Below are 25,653 nucleotides of genomic sequence, written 5' to 3'. Positions count from 1 at the left end.
GAGGTTCAATCCTTCGTACTGAAAATAGAGCTGGCAACGTTTTCAATTCGGTTAGATCAATTGTGATTGGCGCGTCTAAGCTTTCATCTCTCTTGTATTCGGGATCGGGTTCAAATGTTTATTTACCGTTCCTTCTATCTATATTCTAAGATAGACCTAATCTTAGAATATAGATTATTAATGTTCTAAGGACCTAATATCCATATTAGGATATTAGGTCTATGGTTTGTCTATGAATGACAAAGTTGTTATCACAGATTACGGATATCCGTAATCTGTGGTTGTTATTTATTCGTGGACTGTGGAGAGCGTTGTGGGTATGTCATAGACAGCGTTGCCGTTCGTACGATAATTATCGTTTTGTACGATAATTTGCTGCTCAATACTATGTACGATACCGCATGTACGATAATAGCGTTTTGTACGATAATTTCAGTGTACCTATCATTTGAGCTAAAGTGTCCATAGATACTCAAAATATAATGAAACTCAGTATGACCAGATTTAGTAGATATCCAATTTTTCAGTAGATTATTGCATTTTCAGGAAGTTTTTAGTAGGAAGAAATCATTTGATAGATTTTAGTAGTTTTAAACAATCTAACCGAGACGGTTGGGAATGTCTAGACTCAAGAATGTTCCGATGAATCAATTCATTGTTCATTGAGGTTCTACGTTCAACGTGAATCTAGGAGAACGAACCTACTCAAACATAATAAAATCATAAAACTTCTTTGGTGCCTGTCAGCTGAAAATAAATCAATGGAGAAGGCTTCAACAGAATTTTATAGACTTGCCAAATGAAATAAAGGAGGTTGAGAACTTGGATAATTTTTATTTTAAAATTGGTCAGCTACGGGATTGCGAAGAAAAACCGATGTTCGCTGACTTAAGCAGTTTCGCAATATCTGTTCTGTCGCTACCACATTCGAATGAAACCTGCGAGAGACAATTCTCTAAAATCAATTTAATAAAAACTGATTCGAGAAACCGTTTGTTGATCAAAACAATCAATGGAATAATGCATTCTTCGCAAAGCATGCATCTCGCGAATGGATGCGTAAATTTTCAACCTTCTGAAATTATGCTTAAGTCCATGACAACATCAGCTAACGTTTCCGACCAGCAAAATGATCCTGAAATAAATATTATATTTGATATTTAATTGTGAAAAAATATATTTATAGATAAATAATTGAAACGTTTTTTATTTCATATTTATTTTCAATAATAAATTTGATAATTATTAAATAACAACTTTATTTAATTGTTACAAATTTATTTAATTGTTACAAAGATCGAGTGAAATTGACGTCACAAAATTACAACTATAAAAGTTTTGGTATTCGCTCAGCTAATATGGCTCAATATCTATAAGACAAATTTTGAGTCTCTTTTTTAAAACATTTAAATTAGATATAATTTTTTAATTTTTTGCAAGTTCATTGTACAATCTTATGTACATATTAGAATTATAAGATGGATGTTTTTCCGTCACCGACAGTCTGTGAATAGGATAATACAGGTTGTCTGATCTTGCCTAATAATTAATTAATTATTTATTTACCGTTTTGTTTGAATAAAAAATATATTACTTATTCGATATATTGCTTGTTTTTTCATCCTTGTCCACAAATTATCATATTCTCGCAAAAATTTCCTTTATTTCGAATGTGTACGATAAAAATCAGTGGGATACGATAATATGTACGATAATGTACGATAATTTTGAACACGCGGTACGATAATTTCGGCTTGTCGGCCTGGTAACGCTGGTCATAGAGAAATTAAGGATTTTTTTGTCTATTGGGAACATAATCTTTTTAGTCGGGAAAAACAGACAAGCTTCATGCTATCGTGCACAGTAGAGATAATGCAAAACAAACAAATTGAGAATTTACGAAGTGTTGAAGTCAGAAATGGAAACATACTCAAAAATTTTCCTTGATGAAAATAATCATCACACTCACAGAGTAAAGATGGAAATGGGAGAAGCTGATGAGAGCTATGAAAAAGGAAACTCATTTGACTTGGAGTGAGCATTCATTATTTTTTCTTGATACTCTAGACCAAATTTTAACTTTTTTCATAGTGAAAGTTATTTCTAAAAAGAACATGGCTTATTGTCTCTTCATTTAAGTAGATGTGTTTTTGCGATTTTGAAAGTTTTAATTATTTCTAAACTGATCTTAAGTCTTAGTCTTATGGCTGGTTTATGTACCATTCCTAAGAACTAAACCTAAGAATTCAGTGGCGTTTATAAACTCTCTTGTTAGTTCTTAGTGAAGGAAAGCGCACGTCCTCGAACTACTTTCTATTTGTTCTATACTATGATGTTTGACATTGATATTGATTCTGAAAAAATTTAATTTATTATTTTTCAGATACACCGAATACTTTTCATCGATAAACACGAATAACAGATCATAAAACGAAAGTAACTGATACTCGTTAATATTGAAATTCTATGCGGTACATGCAAACTTCATTATTTTAACTAAGAGCTTAGTTTTTAGTTAAAAGTTGATCAACTTCCTAGTGCTAGTATTAGTTCTTAGTACTTAGGTAAAATGTATAAACATCCTCATTGATTTGTTAGAGTTCAATTCTTAGGTTAAGTCTTAGTCCTTAGTTCTTAGGAATGGTGCATGAACCAACCATTAATTTCTTGATTTTAATGAAAAATGTCAGAATATGTTGACCATTTCTTTTTTTTCTGAATAATGTAAAATATTTAGATACAATTCAATAATAGAGAAAGAAAGAGAAAAGTTTATTGATGGCCATCGACCTGAGGTCCTTCAGCCTATTACACTGCATATACATAAATATTTAAAAAAAAAGTACATTATGTGTTTTCTAATGCTCTAAATAAAGTCTGTGTAGGGTATTTTCTAAAAGTTGTGTCATCGAGATCTTTAAGATTATTGAAAAACTTTCTGTTGAAAATACAAAATCAAGAATCAATTGCTTCACCTGGTTCTTGAATACAGCGTTTGGTTTGGCGGGTTATGCAATATATTGTTGGGATGTCTGATTTTTGAGTTGATCCTAAGTGCTGTTGTCTCTGCCACCTTGAGATTTTTTACTTTGGATGGATATACCTTGTTTTTTATATGTCAGTTTGGCAAAGTATTTGGCTCTAGTGAAATTCAGTTTATTATCAATCTGTACACCCAAATATTTCATTGAAGTAGAAATTTTTACCTTTGGAATAATTTATTTTGTTGCATGCATTAATCCAGTTGTTTCCTCTAAACTGCTGTATCATATTTTGAATATTTTTATTATACCTATTTATACCTCTTTTGAAGTTTGAAATTGTTTATGAGATGTTTTTGGTATGTAGCTGTTAATGTTAATATAGAGTATTCAAGATGTTGACGTGAATTTGCCTATTACTTTCGTATTATAAAAATTTTTATTTCATCATGTACCGTTATTGGAGCATGAATCTGGCTTGTGTTTTTTTGAGAGATCTTCTTTTTCATTAGTTTTTTTATTAAGTGGCTTGACATTAGCGTTTGAAATACCTTCTATGGGTTTTTTTTGGATGTTTCGGACATTTAATTGACCATGCCACATAGTCTTCTGCGCCACAAGACAAGCACTTCGGAGCATTATTGGTTTTGTACTGAGACATATTATGTGGTCCTTGTCATTTTCAAGTATTTTGGTGAATTTGTGCATAAATCTTTTATGGTCGAATTGTAAACATTTGTTGAAAGGTATAGGAGTTGGTTCTGGAGGAGGGCTAGGATATACCAAATAGTGTTGATTCATGAAAAATAATCCATTATTCAAAAGTGCTTCAAATGATTCAATTTCACCCATAATTATTCTAATAAATCTTGTGGGTTTTGATTGGGCTCTTGATATTATCCTTTTGCAATATCTATGTTTTATGTTTTGTGATAAAAGATACTGACTTATTTCTTCTTCTTTTATACACGTTTCCGTATTTGAAATCACCACAGAGTAAGTTTGTTGAGGCTCTCTTCTTGTATTTGTCGGTTTTTGCGATGTTGTTTTCTTGTAACTGACTATTTTTTTCGCCTTCTTTAGCTCTGACAGGGCTTGTTTCAATTCCTTTTCATTAGTATATCTCTGGACATAGGAAATATCGTATTCCAAATGGTCGACTTTTGTATTTTTTCTATTTCATTGTTTTCAGAATTAATATAAAATAAATTTGAATATTCCATCTTCTGGATTTCATTCATCTTGGCCTAAAGGTTTTTGTTTATTATTTTGGTTTTCAATGTTTCTTGTTGATTATTTTTTGTTGACTGTTCATTATTTCCTTTATCAATTTCCATTGTTGAAGGGATGTTTTGATTCATTTCTGGATCTTTTATTAATTGTGGTTGTTTGAATACGATATCAGGAGATTTATTATCGTTTTTTTTTCTTTGTATCTATGGCGTTTTTGGTTGACTTTTTCTTTTGTCTTTTACGCTTTGAATCTTCCGGGTTTTTAGGTACTTCTCCTCCTTAATCGAATTTGTTTACTCATAATAATCACTTTCTTGAAGAAATTCTCAAGGCACGTTGAAATTATTCACATGTGCTCACCACGAAGGTTTAACATGAACTGTTTAATATTATTTTTTTTATTTCGCAATAAATCAGATACACTAGGATACACAGATACAAGATACTATTATTATTATTATTTGAACTGGGGTCGTTTTGCTTCGGTAAGCCTTCCGGGAACTGCGACCATGCAGATCTTTTGTTCACTACCCTACTCATTCATAGAAACCCAGGCAGGTCGTCAACGACGTTAATAAAATTGACAACCTCCCTAGGGGCCTTGGCCATTACCTCTCTGGTATCCAGGACCGGCTTGCCCATGTGAATGGTTCTTAGGCCAGCCAGCTCTGGACACTTGCATATCAAGTGTTCAGCCGTTTCTACTTCCGATCCACAGAGCCTGCAAATCTCGTCTGCTGACTTACCCATACGGTACAAATGATGTTTGTACCGACAGTGCCCCGTCAGCAGTCCCACCATCACCCGAAGCTCCGCTCGCGACAGCTTCAGGAGCTTTCTGGTGTAAGTAGGTGAAATCTTCAACCTACTATTCAACTCCCATAGCTGGACCGCAGCTTTGTATTGGTGTTTTTCTATCCCACAGAAAGGCTCAGGTCCAGCAGGTCTTAACCTTGATGCACTTTTTGCAAGCTCATCCGCTCTCTCATTTCCTTCAACCCCACAGTGCCCTGGTACCCATAGTATGGTCACCTTATTTCCTCTGGCCAGTTACTTTATGGTAACTGGCAGCAGAGACCCCTGACAGCACGATTCCAGGGATCTCAGCGTGATTTGGCTGTCCGTGGTGATGTAGATATGCGCCCCATTGAGGTTCATTTTGAGAAACTCCTGGGCGCATACATAAACAGCCATTATCTCGGTCTGTAGAATCGAGGGCTCACTTCCCAGGGCTTTAGAGATCCTCAGTCTAGGTCCATATATCCCAATGCCGGTGCCCTTCTCTGTTTTTGATCCATCTGTAAACCATATGGATGACTTTTTGTCCAGACGATTTATGAGACTTATTGCACTATGACGGTCATTTATAACCGTTTCAAAGGGCGTTTCAAAATCGTAGGTGGTTGGCATAATATCTGATGGTTTTGCGAGGAGGTTTAAATCTAGTTGATTCAGTATCCTCATATGTCCAACCCAGTTCCCAGGAAGGAGCTGTCCATTATGGAAAATTCTTATTGCTTCGAGCAGGCTACATTTCCTCACATGTAGGTGTAAGGGAGGCAAGTCTAGTATGACCTCCAGCGCTGCTGTGGGAGCTGTGCGCATAGCTCCTGTGACACCAATACACGCCAGCCTTTGCAGTTTCTGCAACCTGATGCGTGTGGTGACCTCCTCGGTTTTTGTCCACCATGCTAGAGATGCATAGGTGACAATAGGGCGTACCACCGCTGTGTATAACCACAGTACCATTTTCGGTTTCACTCCCCATGTCTTTCCAAAGAGTCTTTTGCATGCCCACATAGCCGCCGTGGCTCTGGAAAGAGTCTTATCTATATGTTTCCCCCAGTTCAGTTTACTGTCCAGGATAACACCTAGATATTTACACTCACTAGAGAAGTACAGAGTCTGACCATTTAAGGCCAGAGCTCTGAGGTCGAGATTCCTTCTTCTAGTGAACGGGATTATTGATGTTTTCGAGGGGTTGACAGTAAGCCCCCCTTCCCCGCACCAATTTTCAATAATTTTGAGAGCAAGTTGCATTCGGCTACTTATTGGGCCCCCATGCTTGCCTCTAACCGTCACCACTATGTCGTCGGCGTAAGCCTGGACGTTAAATCCGCCTGTTGTAAGCCTCTCCAAGAGGCCATCCATGACCAAGCTCCACAGCAGGGGTGATAGAACCCCACCCTGAGGGCATCCCCTGCACGTCAGCACAGTCACTTCGGTTTCTCCCAGATAGGCTGTAACGGTTCGTCCTTTCAACATAGCTGATATCCACTTAACAGTGGAGGGTTCTATCCCTTTCCTTTTGGCTGCATTGCATATGGAGGTATGTAGGGTATTGTCAAAGGCCCCTCCGATATCACCGAACATTGCAAGCAGAATCTCCTTTGCGTTGAGGGTGCCTTCCATCTCTCTAAGAAGATGATGAAGGGCGTCTACAGTAGATCTACCCGCCCTATAAGCAAACTGTTTGCTGTGGAGTCTTAAACTTCCTCTTATATTATTGTCAATTATTTTCTCCATGGTCTTCAGGAGAAAGGAGGTGAGGCATATGGGTCGATAGGATTTAGGCTCCGGGGAGCCTTTTCGACCCTCTTTGGGTATGAATACTACCCTCGCCTCCCTCCATGATTGCGGGATATAGCCCCTTGTAAAGCTGGCCTTAAAGAGCTCAGTTATCGGGGCTATAAGCACTTCAACACCTTTCTGAAGAATGGCTGGAAAATACCATCCATGCCTGGTGATTTGAAGGGCTGAAAGCTCTTTTTCAATTCTTTCTGGTGTGAATAGTCTACCAGCTTTCTGAGAATCCCACCTGGTGGGGTTGTATACTTCCCCAGCGGGGGCCCCATCTTCACTGGTAATCTGCCTGGAGCCAGGAAAGTGAGTCTCTAATAGAGCTCTTAGGCTCTCTTGAGGATCATTCGTAAATTCCCCACATGGCTTCTTTATTTGGCCAATTGGGTTAGATTGATCCTTAGATAGTACCTTTTGAAGTCTAGCTGCTGGGGCTGTTTTATCTATTCCCTCACAGAATCTTTTCCAGGACTGCCTTTTGGCTTTCCTGACCTCTTTGTAGTAGTTGGTCGGGGCTAGTCTGTAGGCATTCCAGCTGCCTTCTCGCTTAGCCTTATTGAAGGCTTTTCTAGCAGTTTTCTTGAGGTTTTCAAGATGATTGTTCCACCAGGGGACGTCTCTGGAGATCGTTTTCGCCCTGAGTGGACAACTGTTTTCAAATGCCCTCTTCAGACATGATGTGAAGTGAGCAGAGGCGTTCTCCAGATCCTCATTGGAGCTGATGTTGTATTTCAGGCCCTTCAGATCAGAATTATGTAAAGTTCGCAGTCTGTCTTCCTGGGTATCCTGCACTCAACATCAGCTGAAGCAGTTGCTTCAACGTTGAATTCTATTGCCATATGGTCTGACATGGATGGCTCTTCTGAGACCCTCCAGTTCTTGACCATCCCCGCAATAAAAGGTGTCGCCAGTGTAAGTTCCATTGATCCAGGGCTCTTGTATCAGCCCTATATCAACATGCCTTCTAGATGTTCTCCAGCATAAGGCACTAGAGGCTGCCTTCGAGTGCTGGAGGTTTATCTGAAGGCATGTCAGACATCTGCTCCTTATGAGGTTGGATGTCCGCTAGGCTTTTCGGAAGGGACCGCAGGTTTTTCTCCGTCGGACCCCCCCTTATCACGCCTTATCAGCCCTCCCCCCAGAGCTGGTGGTCGGTTTTATGGCCTATTCATTTCCTGAAGGCTTCACCACCTTCTTCTTTACCTCCCCTTTGGGCCTTTTCGGCGCCGGACCAGAGGTTGAGGACTAAGGTGCTCCTCTCCTCTCGGCCATTGTCTTTGGTCCCTTAAGGCGAAGATTTGTTTGGCCGAAAAAGTAATTTATCCGCCAATTCTTCGCTCTAAGTCTCTCGACCGATGTTCTATCAGCCGAGATGACGATCTCGAGCATGGGTCCTGATGGTCCCCTTCGAAGGACTCTCCAGCTGGAGGTTCTGAGCCCTGCGTTCTGATTCTCTACCGCCTTGAGAATTTTCTCATAGGAGAGATCATGGCTGTCGGGGAGATATCCGACCAGGATCTTCGGGTGAGGCAGTTCTGCCTCTTCGGCTATCCTCAGATCAGCTCCCTCCCAAGGTTTGAGTTTTGGCTGTATTCTCTTCAGCCACTCCACAGTGGCTTTGTCAGAGCATGTCAGCCCAAGCCAGCCTGGCCTCATATGCAGTTGCTGGAACGTAGGCGTTATGGCGTCCAAGTTCCTCCCCAGTGCAATAATCTCTTCCATTAACGATTTTTTGATGGCCATTAGTTGGTCCATTTTCAAAATCACCTCTGGAAACTTTTTGTGCATTATCCCCACCTTCAAACCAGCGGTAACCTGGCTGTAGGTGGGCCCACCTGATGCAGGAACCTTGGGAGTTCCTAAGGGCTGAGCCCCGGAAGCTCCCGAGGATTGAACTTTGGAGGCACCCGAGGCCTGAGCCCCGGCACCTCCTGAGGACCGTGCGACTTTTGAAACCTCACATTTGGCACTCTTATGCTCCTTGCCTTTAGGCGTGCTGTTCTCCGACCTAGTTCTCTTGGTCCCTCGGCCTGTTGTCTGCCTTGGACCAATTGGTTTGGAGGCTTCTTTCCTGGCATCGTCAGGAGCCATCCCTTTCTTGAGGAGGAACTTCATCCTCTTTCTGGCGGCCCTGGAGAGTCTAGGTCTCCTGACCGCCAGCTTTTCGAGGCCAGCTACGACCTCTTCATCGCTGCTCTTCAGCAGCATTTCTTCCACCATGGGGTTAGGACTTGCGCCCTGTTCCTCAGGCTGAGTGAGGCTTTGTTCTTTCTCAATTAGCACATTAGGGCTAGTGCTAGGCCCTTCTTTTTCTACTATCTGGTCCATATGAAGTCCCACGTGCAGCTAGGGAATTTCAGTCACCAGAGGCAGAGCCCCGCATGCCCCTGGAAGGCCAATTAAACCAGAGGTCGCCTGGTATCTGGAGTTCGCATATTCAGGACTAGATCCTCCCACTAGCCACGCAGACTTCGGCATACGCTGTTCCACCTTGTCTTGGGGAAAGTTTTTATTGTGTCTTTCATACACTCGGTTCAGGCGGTTAAGCCAAATCCCTCGGCATGTGTCCTCTGGTCGCGAGACATGACCACAGACATCAGATTCCACATGTCGGTATATCAGGCGTGAAGGTGCTGATCCCTTGCATACCTGGCATCGTAAACCCCGTGCACTACCCCAAGCCACGACACTACAGCAGGGTATGGGGATACAAGATACTAATTTTCAAAATATATTTATTTTGAAATTGTGTAGATTAGATCTTGAAGATTTCAATAGTTCCTATGAAATAAAGTCTAATCGATTATATTATGTGATATTGAAATTTCTATTTCAAATCCTCTAACTAGGAAAATTAATGTAGTCAAGCAACAATACTTTTTACAAACATGTCGCCCTTTGTGAAATATTCCATTGAAATATCATTATGAAAATTCATTTTTTAGAAGAACACTTTTGAAGTTTTCAGTTTCCAGTGTTTGTTGAAATTGTTTTATCTTCAAATCTCGTATAATTGAAAATGTTACAAATATTTTTTTGGTTCTAGTTTTCAGTACACAATTGAGGATAAAAAGAATGAAATCATGGATATTGTTCAGCATTACACTGATGAGAATGGAATTAGATCGTCCCTTGAATATGAAAGAGGACAGTTTGCTTTCAACCAGAAAAGGAATTTGAATAAAAGTGAACATAAATGTCACTTATGTGAGTTTGCAGCCAATCAGAAAAATAACCTCAAAATGCATATAGATTCTGTCCATTTGAATAAAAGAGAACTTGAATGTCACTTATGTGATTATGCAGCCAACCAGAAGTTTCACCTCAAAAGGCATATAGATTCTGTCCATCTGAATGAGAAAGAATATAAATGTCACTTATGTGAGTTTGCAGCCAATCAGAAAAATAACCTCAAAATGCATATAGATTCTGTCCATTTGAATAAAAGTGAACATAAATGTCACTTATGTGAGTTTGCAACCAATCAGAAAAATAACCTCAAAATGCATATAAATTCTGTCCATTTGAATAAAAGAGAACTTAAATGTCACTTATGTGATTATGCAGCCAACCGGAAGTTTCACCTCAAAAGGCATATAGATTCTGTCCATTTGAATGAGAAAGAATATAAATGTCACTTATGTGAGTTTGCAGCCAATCGGAAACATGTCCTCAAAAGGCATATAGATTCTGTCCATTTGAATAAAAAAGAACATAAATGTCACTTATGTCAGTTTGCAGCCAATCAGAAACATGACCTCAAAAAGCATATAGATTCTGTCCATTTGAATGAGAAAGAATATAAATGTCACTTATGTGAGTTTGCAGCCAATCAGAAAAATAACCTCAGAATACATATAGATTCTGTCCATTTGAATAAAAATGAACATAAATGTCACTTATGTGAGTATGCAGCCAATCAGAAAAATAACCTCAAAAAGCATATAGATTCTGTCCATTTGAATAAAAGAGAACTTAAATGTCACTTATGTGATTATGCAGCCAACCAGAAGTTTCACCTCAAAAGGCATATAGATGCTGTCCATTTGAATGAGAAAGAATATAAATGTCACTTATGTAAGTTTGCAGCCAATCGGAAACATGACCTCAAAAAGCATATAGATTCTGTCCATTAGAATAAAAATGAACATAAATGTCACTTATGTGAGTTTGCAGCCAATCAGAAACATGACCTCAAAAAGCATATAGATTCTGTCCATTTGAATTAAAAAGAACATAAATGTCACTTTCATGAGTATGCAGCCAATCAGAAAAATAACCTCAAAAAGCATATAGAATCAGAGAAATGACCTCCAAAAGCATGTAGATTCTGTCCATTTGAACATAAAAGAATTACTTATGACGATGTGGGTCGGAAGAAGACCCATTAGATGACCACCAAAGCAATGGTGAGAGCTGGCAATCCATGTCACAGGAAACATAGACCAGAGAAAGCAGGCCAACCAAAGTTTTGAAGAAAGGAGCCATACAATTATGGTATTGCGAAATGTGTTACTAAAATAATAATAATGATAATGAATACTATACAGCAACTTCCTACCCTTTATAGATCCGGAGTTATGAATTTTTGACTATGTTATTTGAGTTTTGAAGCCCTGATTCAAATCTCTCTGTCAGATATTAATCATAATTTTTTTATGTTCATATTTATAATATGTTTTTTTTCCATATGTGCTTGCATATTTGATGATTAAAGGTAATATAATAAACCCTTGTATAAAATTTGCAGTACTTTTTCAAAACCATCAGAGTAAAGGAAGATGTATACTTTTGGAACGTAATGCTGAATTGTCCTTTGATAGGAAAAATTTAGCATTTTCATCTCCAATAACACTCAGTCTATTTCTCAAAAATATTTAGGCTATTTTTTCTGAAGATAACAGATATAAAATTTTAAAAATTTCATACATTTTCTTTTATGTTTTTATTTTTCACAAATTTTGAATTCCCTGAAGTTCAGTTACACTTGTAGCTACATTATATCGAATATAAATTTAATTATCTATAATATTAATCCTATACTGGACTATCTAAAAACTCTGGAATAGAAATTAAAAAATATTTTCTTTCAGAAAGCACGTATTTATTAGTTGAACTTCAAGTTCGAACTTACTGGCATTAATCTCGTGCCTTCTGTCTATCAATTAATAATAAAATCTTCCTTAAATAATCTTATTTATTAAAATAAGCCAATTTCTTCAACGACAACGTACTAATTTGAATGACATTTTTTTTTATTTCTTTGGACCCCGCACGTTTAGTATGGAAAATGGCTTTCCGTGAATTTGGCTGAATTTTTGATATGTTGTAGTTCTTGATGAACTGATCAGAAAAGTCCTTAGCCACAAAGCTCAAAAATGGACAGTTTTCGAGATATGGAGCTTTGAATATAGATTTTTTGCAATTTTCGGGGTTTTTGCTCATCAATCGGGGAGCTCTCATTTCTGGTTTTGATGGAATTTGGATGTTCGGCGGCCAGAAACCGATTAAGAAATGATCTTTCTTGGTTATATTAGGCACCGCCACCGATAATTTTTTATACACTGGTCCACATTGGCTATGAAATGAGATACAAAATCCAAGATCTTCCATACATCTTTTCATGCCACAAGATGACGCCAGAATAATTCACATGACCGAGAAACGACATATGTGAGATTTTTTTTAAGAGAGACCATAATAACTGAATCCTCATATATCTGATATCCAATAATATCAAATATGTTAGCAAAAATGTTCATAACCAGGCACCGCGAGCTGTAATGGGGGAAAATCATAATCATATATCCTCAGGGATAACAATTGTGATCACTATTGATGTCATTTACATATGATATGTGATTTGTTTCTCCCAAATCTCGATAATCTGACAATGGGGTGCCAAGGCATTTTCCTCAGAATGTCTCGAAATTGATGATAGCATTTCACAGACAAACGAATCCGTGAAAATGTCTGCAGTTTTGATGCAATATCCCAGCAAACACAAATACGTATCATAGACATAACATATATATTACAACGATCTATGTTACATAACAATGTAACATACACGCGCCTTTCTAGTACCGCTCAACGACCGCTCTATGTCCGCCTTCCGTTACATAACATGTAACAAAATTGCCATGTATCATGTACAGATCATGTAACATACATGATACATCGCTGGTATATTACATCTGTAATATTTATGGTACATCCTTTATGTATCATATATGTAGCTGTTACATTTCATGTAACATACATGATACATCGCTGGTATATTACATCTGTAATATTTATGGTACATCCTTTATGTATCATATACGTAGCTGTTACATTTCATGTAACATACATGATACATCGCTGGTATATTACATCTGTAATATTTATGGTACATCCTTTTTATGTAATATAAATATATACAGGCTGGCTCAGTTTTTGTAGAATAACAGTTGTGAGAGTTTTCAGTTTTTAAGATGAAAACATAATATGAATATGGGTCGTAATTTCATAATAAGGAAGTTATATCGAGGTTGTTCAAGTTACCAGATTTATCAATAAAATCTTTAATTTTGAACAACCTGATGTCAATAACCTCCTTATGTTTTTGTGAATTTATTGACCTATAAAGTGACTATGACGCTTTCATCCTAAAAGTGAATACACCAAGTTACTCTACAAGAACTGGGCCAACCTATATATGGTTATATTACATAATATATACTGAGTAATATCAATATAAAAAAATTTATCCGTTCTATGTGATATAACCAAAAGAAATATATCTGCTACAAACAAGAGACATAAGAAAAATGTAATAGTTATCTGAATGTTTATATTACATATAGGTACTCAGAAGTAAATTCTCTATGCAATTCAAAAACAATACATACCTGTACAATTCTTTCTGGAGGAAAAACTAATCAAACTACATATAAAAAATCTAAATATGCCGACACCACACAAATTATGTTTTAGTGAATTTGTTGGAATTTTTTTCAATACCCTCCAAACAAAAATATAACAAATGATACACAATACCAATGGAAACTAAAACTGCTGGTATCTAGCCAACATCAATTAATAAGAGATATATCACTTATAAATTACATGAAAAGAGATACTTATGAATTAAGGTGCATTCCAAAAATATATATTTAAACTCCATCTTTCATTTTTTGCTAGAAAGATATTTTTTAGTCAACAATATTATTATTTTGAACCTAGAAAATTCAACAAAAACCAGATTCCTACGTTTGGTATGCACCACATTTAAAATATTACAAATAATTTATGAATAGTAAAACAGGATTTAATAATTTAACAATTGGGTGTTTGTTAAATGAAAGATCATAGAATTATTGAAAATTTTTAATGTAATCAAAGTACCTACATCAACCAAAACTTATTTTTGTCTCTTGATCCTCAATGTGGCCAGCCTTATCCACTCGGCTGATATCTATCTTCTCAAAGTCTGCACATTGGATAAAAGATTGAGATGCAAAACCTAAACATATTGGAATGTTATTAAAAAATGGTATTTACAATTAAAATTCTCAGTAACGAGGTTTCCTGATTGGATAAATAACAAATTTCTTACATAATATAAAGTTATGAAAGTTTTGAATACATGAGTAAACTTCAGGAGGTGATTCCTCACTCTGAAACAGCAAAATTATTTATATCATACTAAAACATTTGATTAAACTTATCAGAATCTATTTTTCAAAAAGCATCCTTATGTGATCTGACATTGGTCATTAATAATGATGGAAGAAAAGTGTATTGTGCATATATGAAATCTAGATGTTTTAATTTCACGAATAGCAGAGAATAACATAGGTATATACACCACAAACATAAATAAAGTATAGCAGAAAAATAGTCTAAGTAGTAAAAACTAGCGCACTATTCAGATACTTCTTATTTAGATGATAAAACAATTGTGGTATTACTTCAGAACTATATACACCCAAATTCAAATTACCATAAAAAGGAAAAATATCAAAATGCATATAATTTGAATGAAGAAGACAGAAACCATGCACACATTCCATTAACGATCCACAAAAACATGCAGCAAATATACCTATGCTATTAACAGGCATGCAAGTACAAAAGCAAAATGAAAGGCACATACAACAGCATTTATATATTTAAATGTAGTTACGTTGTCGAAGTATACTTATATTCACTTACCTCACATATTTTCACTATGAAACTAATCTGGAATTGGTGAAAAATCATCGAATGTTGAATATTATTATTACAGTTTTTCAATTCTTATCTCACATATTTCCACGATGAAAGTAATCCGGAATTGATGAAAAATCAAAGAATATTGAATATTATTATTATTATAGTTCATCACTTCTAACTAACAATCAAAAGTTAGAAAATGCACATCACTTTTCACTGCACTAGTCCTGGCAAAAATCTCTAAACAGTTCAACTTTAATAAAGGTTATGTATTATAAGAGTACTTGTATAGATCTGAGTAATATATCATGAATATGCTATATTTACATAGCTTTTACATAACATTAGCAATGTAAAATATATATTGCGAATGTTACATATATGATATGTAACTTTATTACACACTAGTAGATATCAGAGTTATATTGTTTTTAGGGATGCTGGAAGATGTATCATATACGTAACTTCAGTAATATAACAATGTTACATATATGATATATGAATAAGTCAAATAATTTCATGGATGTATGAAATGTTATGTATCAGATACATTAGTTTTGAGATGTATCAGGTATATACCTCATTTCTTAGGGATGTTATGTAACGGGAAGGCGCATATAACAACATGGTTTGCTGGGATAGTACTATGCGGGTAGAATATATAGAAGTCCAAGTGTTGGAAGCTAACTATGAATGGAACTTCCGATATTAACCCCTTGAAAATGCAGATTTTTTTCATGAACTTTTTGAACTTCACACATACGAATGAATACTATCTAATAATATGATCGTTGGCAAAATGAATGAGTAGATCAATCAAAAACAAAATAATAATGAGAGTAACATTCATATTATCAAATAGTATTCTAATAAGAATCAACATCTTCTGTATAATATACTAGAAATGTCACAAAAAGTAATTCTAGTATCTAGACCCACTCAATCATTATTGTTTTTAGATGCGCAAAAATCATTCAATAGATCGCAGTTCCAGATACTTGAAAAATAAGACAATGATCGAAAATGAAGGAATGGAGAAGTAATGAGAAAATAAATAACCATATATACATTAGAATGATTGGGATTTCACAAATATATCACATTAATTAAATTTGAGCATACCTAAAATTATTAAATGGTCAGTTTATTCATTTTGCTGTGATAAACTTCCACATTTCTGAGTTCTTCCGAATTGTATTGAAAATTCAAATTTGATTGATGCAATATATATACAGGGTGGCCACTTTTTCAATGGGATTGTATTGGTAACTTTTAAACCATAAGAGTTAGGAGGTCGGTCAAATGGAGAAAAAGTTGCATGCATAGAAGCATTATCAAGCAGTTCAAACAAATCGAGATTATCAGGGCCGGTTATTAAGATATCATAAGAAAAGTAAATTATGTCATTTTGATTTTTTTTTTCCCACTTTATTTCAAAAATTATAAAAAAATGTTACAGGAATTTTTTATTCGACAGTAAATTATCCTCAATTTGACGTAATCAGATTTCGTATCCAACGTTTCGTACTCTCTGGGCCACCCTCAACCTAATTTTTTTCAATACGGACCTGCATATTTTATGACATTTTTCGAAATAACTTTTAACGCTGAATTCAACGATATATCATACAATGTCATTCAAAGTAGATTTTCAGGTGATTTTGACCCTCATCCAAATTTAATGGTGTTTACTTCTTCTGGTGCAAAATTTCGACAGCAAAAAAAAGCTAGACTTCAACAAAGGGAGAAGATGGCTAGGAGTATGAAACATTTCTTGCAGGAAAGTCAAGTTTCTAATACTGAAACGATAGAGGGAGAAGAAATTACAGTTTCTAAAGCGGCGCCATCGCCATCTTCTGCAACATGTGAACCATCGACATCAACAAGTATTGAAAATCTAGCCTCTGTAGAGTCGGCCATCCTAACAACTACGACTACAAGCGACACTTTTGACGATGAAGCTTCTAATGAAGTGGAGACCGATATTACCAGTATTGTTCCTTCAGAAGATCCCGGTTTATGGCCCAGAAGCATTACGAACGATGTCAGAATATTGGTTGATCGTGGGCCTCCTTTGATAGGACGTAATTATCAATTTCCTACTAATAAAGACAAAAGAAAATTTTCAAGTAAATACTTTGTTAGTAAACTAGGAAATGAAGAAGAGGCAGAAAGAATTTGGCTCATTTACTCAGTTTCGAAAAATTCGATCTTTTGTTTTTCTGATACTCATCAAAGATTAGGGATCTTTGATACTCATGGTTTTCGGTGATCTTTAACAGGTTTCTAGGTCAGGGATTTATTCACAAAACCAACTTTCTGTAAAAAAGGCCAACTAGTTTCGACTTTATTTCAAAGTCTTCATCAGGGCTCTGAAATGGAACAACAAGAACTACAATCAAATACAGATGCACGAAATTACAACATTAAAAGTTAAAATTTATTTTTAAAATCTTTACAAACATATAAATTCAGAACACAAAAGAGACTCCCTTAACATCCTCAATCCATTGAAGAACAAAAAAGAAAATAATACTGCATTAGCGGAGCACGTAAGAAATCTCCTTCATTCATTTAATTTCGATCCGGGCTCAGTAGGAATATTAGGTAGGCAGACAAATTTAAAGAAACGGTTATTACATGAGATGATATCCATAAAACAGGACAAAAATTCCATCAATAAGAGAAATGACATAGAAAATCTGAATACCGCGTACTATTATTTAATAGGAAAAATGAAAGATTGATAGAAGTTGTTGAGGAAAGCTAAAACGGACCAAATATTTGGACCCGAAGCTCATGAGTTACGGGTACTCCCAAAGATCCTAAATGAAAAGTAACTGTCATGCGCGAGAATGTCGAGAATTCCCTTCAAATACGATTTTGACGTTGATGTTATTTTGTTCCAAACAACAACAAAATTTACATTTTCTGTTGTTTCCCATTTTAATTGCGGAGTGGAATGAAACAGTATATATGCAGAATTTTCCAAAATTCGTCTTTAATTAAGCTTTCTTTGTAGATGAAATTTGGTATTATTATATCAACAGCTACAAAAATATACAAAATCTTCTGCAGACCAATTTTTGAATATAAATACACTATACAGAACTGAACTAGTGCCAATAAGGGAAAGACTGCAAAAATTTCGAAACTTTTCTAAAGGCTACACAACATAGAACTAAAGTGACCATTGATGCGAATATGATAGAAGTTGTTTATTATTATTATATTTATTTGTAGGTTGATCAATTAATGTGATTTGATAATATGAAAGAGAAGTTTGTATGATGAGATTGAATTGAAAGTGCCCTTTTGTTACTATGAATAAGTATGAAATTAAAGCTTCTTATAATTATTTTATGTGAATTGAGAAATTTATTGTTTGTAATAATGGATTGAACTCTAAGAAATTACATTAAAATATCTAGAAATGGATTTTTAAAAGTACTACTAGCTTGTTTCATATCAAGATTAGTTTGACATTTCACCTTGATAATAATTTCAAACTTTAAATCAATGTGTTATGTGAAGGATCAGGGCAAGAAAAAGATTATTTCAGATTGTAGCATCCCTTATACTATTATATATAGATCATTCAGAAACCACTCATGAATCTCAAAAAAGATTTCTCTTGGGGTTTCAATACAGAAGGGTAATATCATTCAGTGATTATGGTTAAGTAAACACTCGGACAATAATAAGTATATGATTGATAAAAAAATTGGAGGACCAATTTTGTCACTTGTATCATAATAAATATGAATTAAATATTTCTTTTTTTTAATAAGAAATCCAAATTGTTAATTTTTAGGTTTTCTTGCACTCTATAATAATATACTGAATAGTTTAACGATATTACTGGGCAGACACTCCATTACTAAAAATGCTAATGAGGTAATTTTATTTTCATATTAGGATATAATGCATATAATGGAAATATAATAAAATCTGTATCAAATTCTTTACAGCATAGAGAATTTTGGCTGTTCAATACAGTTGAGAATACACTTTCATTGAGTTATTGGAAATGAAATCGTATAATCAATACAGGAAGTAGTTTATTGTAAGAAAACTTACAGTTGTTCAAAATTGTATATAATTATATTATATTAATTATAATTAATTTCATTGATTTATGTAAAGGATGTATGTCATATTTTATTTTGATATTGACTGGTTCTTCTATCCACATTTGAACATTGTACGTCTCTTATATGTGTAACATGCTGGTTCAGTTAGAATTTATTACCTCGATTTTTTTGTCAATCTCATTTCAATGTTCTAAATTATTTGCTATGAAGTTCTGGTAGTCTCTGCTAAAAATGAAAAAAGAATATGAATTTAGAGAATAGTAATTTACTTAACAAGTCCGGAAAATAGGGTTTTTTTGGACGAATAGACAAAATTCCAGGACGAGCGTAAGCGAGTCCTGGAAGTCTGTGAGTCCAAAAAAACCATTTTCGGGCGTGTTGCGTACAATATTTTTTCGGCAACCATGTAAAATAACACCATCGCTGCTGCTTTCCATATTTTATTGCGATTGCGATCAAAAAACATGCAAATTTTTGACAACTAATTTCATATGAACTGTCAGCCGTTATCTCGGTTGCTATGGATTCTATGATTCTTTTCCGGCCTAGTCCGGGAAGTACGTACTTTCCGGACTAGACCGGGAAATGCTACTTTCTCAGAGAAAAAGCGTCCGGGAAGTGAGCAGTTCCCGGACGGTTGCCGAAAAAAGTCATTTTCATAGAAGATGCATACTATTCATTTTTTTCTTGGGTAATAGATTTGCTTCTCAATTTTCACTTCTTAGATGTTAGTTCTTCTTGGCATTGACCCTATGTTTGGAAAATTTTCCATTGATAGTTGCAAATAATCTCCTCTTTCCTTCTGCATTGAGAGTCTTCAATTGTTTTACACATTTCAGCAAATCCTAAAACAGTTGAAATAATGAATTATTCAAAAACTTGAATTGAGCTTGCTTTAACTTACATTTTCTGTGTCATTGCTTATAGATGTGAAATTTTGTGAACTAGAAATGGTTTCATCTATAAAATGTCCCACATCTTCATTATAGTTAACTTGTTGATGGCTCATTAATTTCTAAATTGTTGTCGTCATCTTAAACAGAATTTATTCTTTGTCCGAACATAGTAACAGCATGCAAATGCTTGCACAATATAACTTTGATGCTATTAGTGGAACACTCACATTTATATTTGTGCAAGCATATTTAATAATGACTACAATATCCTAAACCACAATCTGGATCACATGATGATATAAATTGTGTATTATAATATTTATCATCATATACAGACCTCCTCTATTAAGTCTTTCATTGTTTCTGCTTTTTTATGAGATTCTACAGAAATTTTTTGTTGATAGTTGTTGGAGTTAGGTCTTTCATTTCTCATAATTTTCATCCACATCTTTTCATCAACTATTTCTTCCAACAAATCTGATAGCTTGTCAACTCTAAAACAATGAATACTCGTAAATTGATAATTGCAAGAATAGAATTATGTATAATACCTTATTTTCTTTTCCTTCTATTTTATTAGATTTCGGATATTTATTCAAGCTCTCTATCGCCATATTTGTATGAATACCTGCTCATATTCTTTAACAATAGGCCACATCATTATTCTCTGTTGGTTTTGAAAGTAATGACTTAAAAATATCCATGATTAGTTTCGTTAGAAACAATCTGCCAAATTCTGCTCACTTTTTCAGATAATTTAGGAATTTGGGTAAAATTTGTTCTTCCTCATTAACCAATATATTTGTATGAATTAAGCAATAAAAATTGCTCTTCAACACTTTTTCACTTGAAAAATTCGAATATACCCAAATAGAGGCAAATATATTGTCACTGTGTCTATTCATGACAGTTGACAAGTGTCAAGTAATGATTTTAGTTGCAGATCCTCGGGAACTCGAGGATTTACGACACAGCCGATTCACGAAGAAACCCGAATCATCGATCGGGTCCAAATATTTGGTCCGTTTTAGCACAGATTACTACAGATGTTTCACTCTATGCATTTACGAAGGAAATCGTCACCGGCGTTTCGTTGACCTCGAATTCGCTCTACTCGTATTTATGAATGAGTTCGGGGTGATTCGGGGTGACCAATCAGAGAGCTAGATTGATTCTTTCGACTAATCGCAGCGATAGTTCAATTTGAATCGTGGATTTTGCGTTCGCTTAGGTTATGTTATTGAAAATGACGGTTCTAAGAAAATAAATTTTATTTTGTTCTTGCTTGATTTAAAATATTAATCGCAAATATTTCTACATTCAAATATTTCTCTCAATGTAGGATCGCTGCTCGAGCTCTCCTTGCAATCATAGTCTGGCGTAAACAGTCATTCATCAGTAAGACGAAAAAGATTTTTTGAATCTCAGAGATACCAAGCAACCCTTAGAACATTAATAAGATTCTAAGAAGCAACCAATAGACTTTTTTTTTAGTAATCATGCTAGTATTCCAAGGAATTTCAGTTTTGATACATACTTTCACACTCAGATATTTTAGTGTATTGTTAGAAGTGTGGTGTAATTTTTAATTCTTGAGGTGTACCTTTTTGAAGTTCTCAGAAATACTCTTGTTTTTTGAAAGTGTCTAAAATGAAATGTTAAGTATGTGCTTTTCATTTCTGAAAATTATGAGGAATCCATATTAGTTTTCATTAGATATATTGCAATCTCTATCATTGATTTGATTGCAACATTTCAAATTAATTATCAATTGTGCTGTGTTCCTCATCAGAGCTAGTAGCAGGCTCAATGAAAATCTATACCAATTTGAATCAATATCGAATAGAAATTGATTTTTAATATATGTTGTTTTGTTTAGTATCTAGTTGTTGATCTGTTGTGCATTTAGATATTGATTGAAAAATTCGATGAGCCTGAATGTGTTATGTATGTTTTCGAAAGAAATATTTGTCAAAAAAAAATCATTAAATATGCTAAGAAATACAACACTAATGAATGAATCCTGTTTATTTGCTTTTTTTTATTTGATACAATTCCTTTCCATTCATATCAAATTTAGTACATTTATCAGTTACACCTAAATTTTTTGAAAATGCAACAAAGTTAGAGCCCAAATCAGACACTAGGACTCTTGCATCAAGTCCTATTTCAACCATTTTGTCGATGCAATCTCCAATAATAATAATAATCTCCAATAATCATAACCAGTTCCTTTCTGAATATTCTCTGTCATTCTTCTCAATGTAGATACTGATGGAAAATTATATATGGCAACCATTCTTTTATAAATTTTAGGCCCGGAATAATATAATGAAAGGGCATGCTGTTTAAATTCCTTGGTATATCTTCTTCCTTTTAGATTTGTATCATTGAGATCACTGATTATTTTGGCTATATTTCCAAAACTATTTGGCAGATGAATATCACAAGCCTTTTTGAAATTGTCTTTAGATAGTTGTGTCTTACAAGGATCTATTTCCTGAATAGACTGTTCGAGGTTGAATGTCTTGAATTTCATTTTCCTTTGACTGAAAAATAAGGTTTTTTTATTGACTATATATTCTCCAAATTTAACTATATATTACCTCAATTAGATGCCTCAACTTTCTTTTTCTTGGTGTTTGGTGAGATAATTCTTTGGTTGTTTGAGTTTCCATATGTGCAACTCGTTTTCCTTCGGTTCCCATTTTATCTTCTGTTTGGGTTTGAACATCTATTCCTCTTGGTTTTCGGAACAGATTCAATGTTGGAATGGCATTTTTCGATAAACGGTGATTTGTCATTAGGTTGCATCAAAGTGGATACTGCATATTCTGTTATTTGAATATAACAGCATTGCATCTTTGTTCATTTTATTATGTCATCACTACAAGCCAATTTCCATAGCATCACTCGGTCCTTATAAACTGGATTAGGAAATCTGAAGAATCTTATGGAATTCGTAGAAATCCCTTGATATCTTGCACTATTACAATTTTTAACAGAACACTTCGTACTTTTTTTACCTTGACCGGCTTCCATATTTACTAATTCCAAATATATTATAAATAATAAAATATTTAGTTCCTTTGTTGTTTTAATTCAAAGAAATATATTTAATGTTTTAAAAAAAAACAGGTATTTTGAATACTTTGATGAATTTTGCTTGGTATTCAATATTCAAAGAGAATAGGAGTTGAATATAAGCAGTCGGGTGAATTCAAAAATTTGAATGGGTTAATCTGACAAATCACATGCGTTTTGAACCTTTTAGAAAGACTGGGAAGTTCGGTTATCTTTGTCATTTTTTACTACAGTAGTTCATAGTGAAACTCAAGGTCAACGAAACGCCGTGCCTAAAAACGGCAGAGTGAATTGTCTGGTTAGTCTGTGGTTTTAGCTTCCAACCAAGATTAAACGCGCACACTCCATAAACAACTGATATGCTAACCTCAGTTTTTAAAAAGTCCTTTATGCAAGCAGTTGTTATCATTTCCAACATTTTAATTATTTGCAACGGAACCACACAAAGTGAAAATGTAAGTCGACAACTCTAGTCAAAACACGATATTTTTCTAACATGTTTCCTCACTTTCTGAATTTATATGTTTGTAAAGATTTTAAAAATAAGATTTTAACTTTTAGTGTTGTAATTTCGTGCATCTGTATTTGATTGTAGTTCTTGTTGTTCCATTTCAGAGCCCTGATGAAGACTTTGAAATAAAGTCGAAACTAATTGGCCTTTTTTACAGAAAGTTGGTTTTGTGAATAAATCCCTGACCTAGAAACCTGTTAAAGATCACCGAATTTATATACATAGGTCTTATCATCATTCAACTCATGGTTTTTCTGATTGGCAACATATATCCTCAGCCATTACAAGACATGAAACATCAATTGCACATAAAGTTCACATGAATAAATGGATGAATTTAAAAAAATTTTAAAATTGTCCACAACGGTGAACGATCATCACTTACGGGTTTTAGAAACTGAAAAAAAATATTGGCATGACATTCTAGAAAGAATTGTTTCAATTGTTAAATTTTTATCTAGACAGTGTCTAGCTTTTCAAGGTTCTTCTAAAAAACTTTTTGAAAATGATAATGGGAACTTCCTCAGAACTGTCGAAATGATTTCATCTTTTGATTCTGTGATGAGAGAGCACATTAGTCGAGTGCAAAATTCACAAACAAATTCTTTAAGGATGCAGAGTATGAGTAAAATATGTGGGGACCATATCAGTGAGGACAATTTTTTCAATACACCTAAAACAATACTTTTACCTTCATCCCTGCCAGATTTTCCAAATTATGCACTGCTTTAAGATCAGAATAATTTAATTAATTGTGTGCCGAGTACTAGTTTAACAGATTCAAGTTCAGATAGGATCAGAAATAACCAACCGAATACTGATACTGTTCTCCTTTTTGTGAAGAAAAGACCAGGCATTTTAAATCAAATTAATATCAAGAAAAAGAGTAATTTAACAAAGAGACATTTTTTTTTCATTAGTACCTAAATGTCTAAGGAAGCAGTTGTGAGTGTGACGATTTAAGAAAACGGAGCTATATTTTTCACTTCATATTGTTCTATTGCTATCACCTTATATACTTTCAATAAAAGTCTCTTCAGGATCACCATCAATTTTTCACTTTGTTCCAGGTTTCAAAAGGCTTACGTTGGAGTTCTGCCAAAGAATTGAAGATTCCATTCAATCCTTCGATTTCCTGGATATTTGTCAGTAATCACAAAAATAATTATTTTATTGTCAATCTTCAAATGAAATGTTTCCTTCTTTAATATTTAAGTGGTACAATACGATTTTCTTTTTTTTTTTTTTTTTTTTTTTTGTTTCACACTCTCGTGGGTTCAATTAGATTCGCCGGGTGCTAGCACCAAGGCGAGATCCTCTGAGTCCTAATGAGGATAGACCACCTGCCGAATGATGTTGACCGTCCCCAGTATTACGGCTTTCTGCATCCAACATAATGCGTTGATGGGGAGTTGAAGTTCTCGTATGTGTTGTACGGTTTTTCTGTGGACGAGTCCATTGCAGCTTATTATCATCGGCTTTATTTCCACCTTCTGCAGCCTCCACATGCTCTTCATTTGTCTCGCTAGTGCCTCGTATTTGCTTATTTTGTCTTTGTAAGCCTTCATGAGGTTCTGGTCAAAAGGCACCGCGAAATCGATTATGGTAGCCTCGTTTTTCTTTTTATCCCAAATAACGAGATCAGGCCTGTTGTGCTCCACCCCTTGATCCGTCGCAATTGGAATGTCCCAGTATATTTTGACATCGCTATTTTCTAGTAGTGCCTGTGGGTTGTACAAATGATGTGGAGTAAAGTTTTTTATGAGGAGTTCTTTCAATCCCAGCAGCTGGTGCACCACCTTGCCCATGTTATTGTGTCGGCTGAGATATTTAGTCCCCGCTATCGCTGAGCATCCCGATGAGAGGTGCTGCACTGATTCCTCTTCCTGGTTGCAGAGTCTACACTTTGTGGTTTCAACACGCTGCTTCATTATATGTTTAATGTAGACTCGAGTTGGTACAACTTGATCCTGTATGGCCAGGATACGATATATATATATATATATATATATATATATATATATATATATATATATATCATTTGATTCAATTATTTCATTAATTTCTGTTCACAA

General features: G+C 34.8%; 1 protein-coding gene and 2 long non-coding RNA genes across 12 annotated transcripts; 1 reads left to right on the top strand and 2 right to left on the bottom strand.

The window, feature by feature from the left end:
- Positions 1-238: 238 nt before the first annotated feature.
- On the top strand, positions 239-24,807 carry LOC123685064. 6 transcript variants are annotated; one of them, XM_045624646.1, is made up of 4 exons: positions 239-317; positions 1,827-2,034; positions 16,649-17,077; positions 24,649-24,807. In XM_045624646.1, exons 2-4 carry the CDS (start codon positions 1,998-2,000, stop codon positions 24,729-24,731), a joined length of 549 nt encoding a protein of 182 aa, XP_045480602.1. In that variant the 5' UTR covers positions 239-317; positions 1,827-1,997; the 3' UTR covers positions 24,732-24,807. The 6 variants fall into 6 exon arrangements, 1 of the variants encoding a protein (XP_045480602.1); XR_006748230.1 differs by lacking the exons at positions 239-317; positions 16,649-17,077 and having other exon boundaries at positions 1,781-2,034; XR_006748232.1 differs by lacking the exons at positions 239-317; positions 16,649-17,077; positions 24,649-24,807 and adding an exon at positions 11,276-11,336 and having other exon boundaries at positions 1,781-2,034.
- LOC123685071 lies at positions 14,152-15,379 on the bottom strand. Of its 2 annotated transcripts, none has more exons than XR_006748245.1 (2): positions 14,994-15,379; positions 14,152-14,301 (listed from the first exon to the last, which is right to left on the bottom strand). It is a non-coding gene; the product is annotated as an uncharacterized LOC123685071 (long non-coding RNA). The 2 variants fall into 2 exon arrangements; XR_006748244.1 differs by lacking the exon at positions 14,994-15,379 and adding an exon at positions 14,395-14,986.
- Positions 19,096-20,944, bottom strand: LOC123685067. Of its 4 annotated transcripts, none has more exons than XR_006748234.1 (5): positions 20,728-20,944; positions 20,535-20,672; positions 19,992-20,477; positions 19,761-19,932; positions 19,096-19,312 (listed from the first exon to the last, which is right to left on the bottom strand). It is a non-coding gene; the product is annotated as an uncharacterized LOC123685067 (long non-coding RNA). The 4 variants fall into 4 exon arrangements; XR_006748236.1 differs by having other exon boundaries at positions 19,992-20,120; positions 20,211-20,477; positions 20,535-20,938; XR_006748235.1 differs by having other exon boundaries at positions 19,097-19,312; positions 19,992-20,120; positions 20,321-20,477; positions 20,535-20,922.
- Positions 24,808-25,653: the final 846 nt, after the last annotated feature.

The sequence above is a fragment of the Harmonia axyridis genome, chromosome 7, assembly GCF_914767665.1.
Source record: "Harmonia axyridis chromosome 7, icHarAxyr1.1, whole genome shotgun sequence".
NCBI lineage: Eukaryota > Metazoa > Arthropoda > Insecta > Coleoptera > Coccinellidae > Harmonia > Harmonia axyridis.
The sequence above is the reverse complement of the archived record's forward strand: the minus strand, read 5'-3'. Positions and strand labels throughout refer to the sequence as shown.

What these genes read in the sequence shown, in the direction of transcription:
- LOC123685064 (XM_045624646.1), top strand. Translation starts at nt 1,998, where the DNA reads ATGAGAGCTATGAAAAAGGAAACTCATTTGACTTGGA. An exon ending in GGAAACTCATTTGACTTGGA is followed by an intron (nt 2,035 to 16,648) that starts GTGAGCATTCAT and finishes GTAGATTTTCAG; the next exon opens with GTGATTTTGACCCTCATCCA. An exon ending in TGGGCCTCCTTTGATAGGAC is followed by an intron (nt 17,078 to 24,648) that starts GTAATTATCAAT and finishes ACTTTGTTCCAG; the next exon opens with GTTTCAAAAGGCTTACGTTG.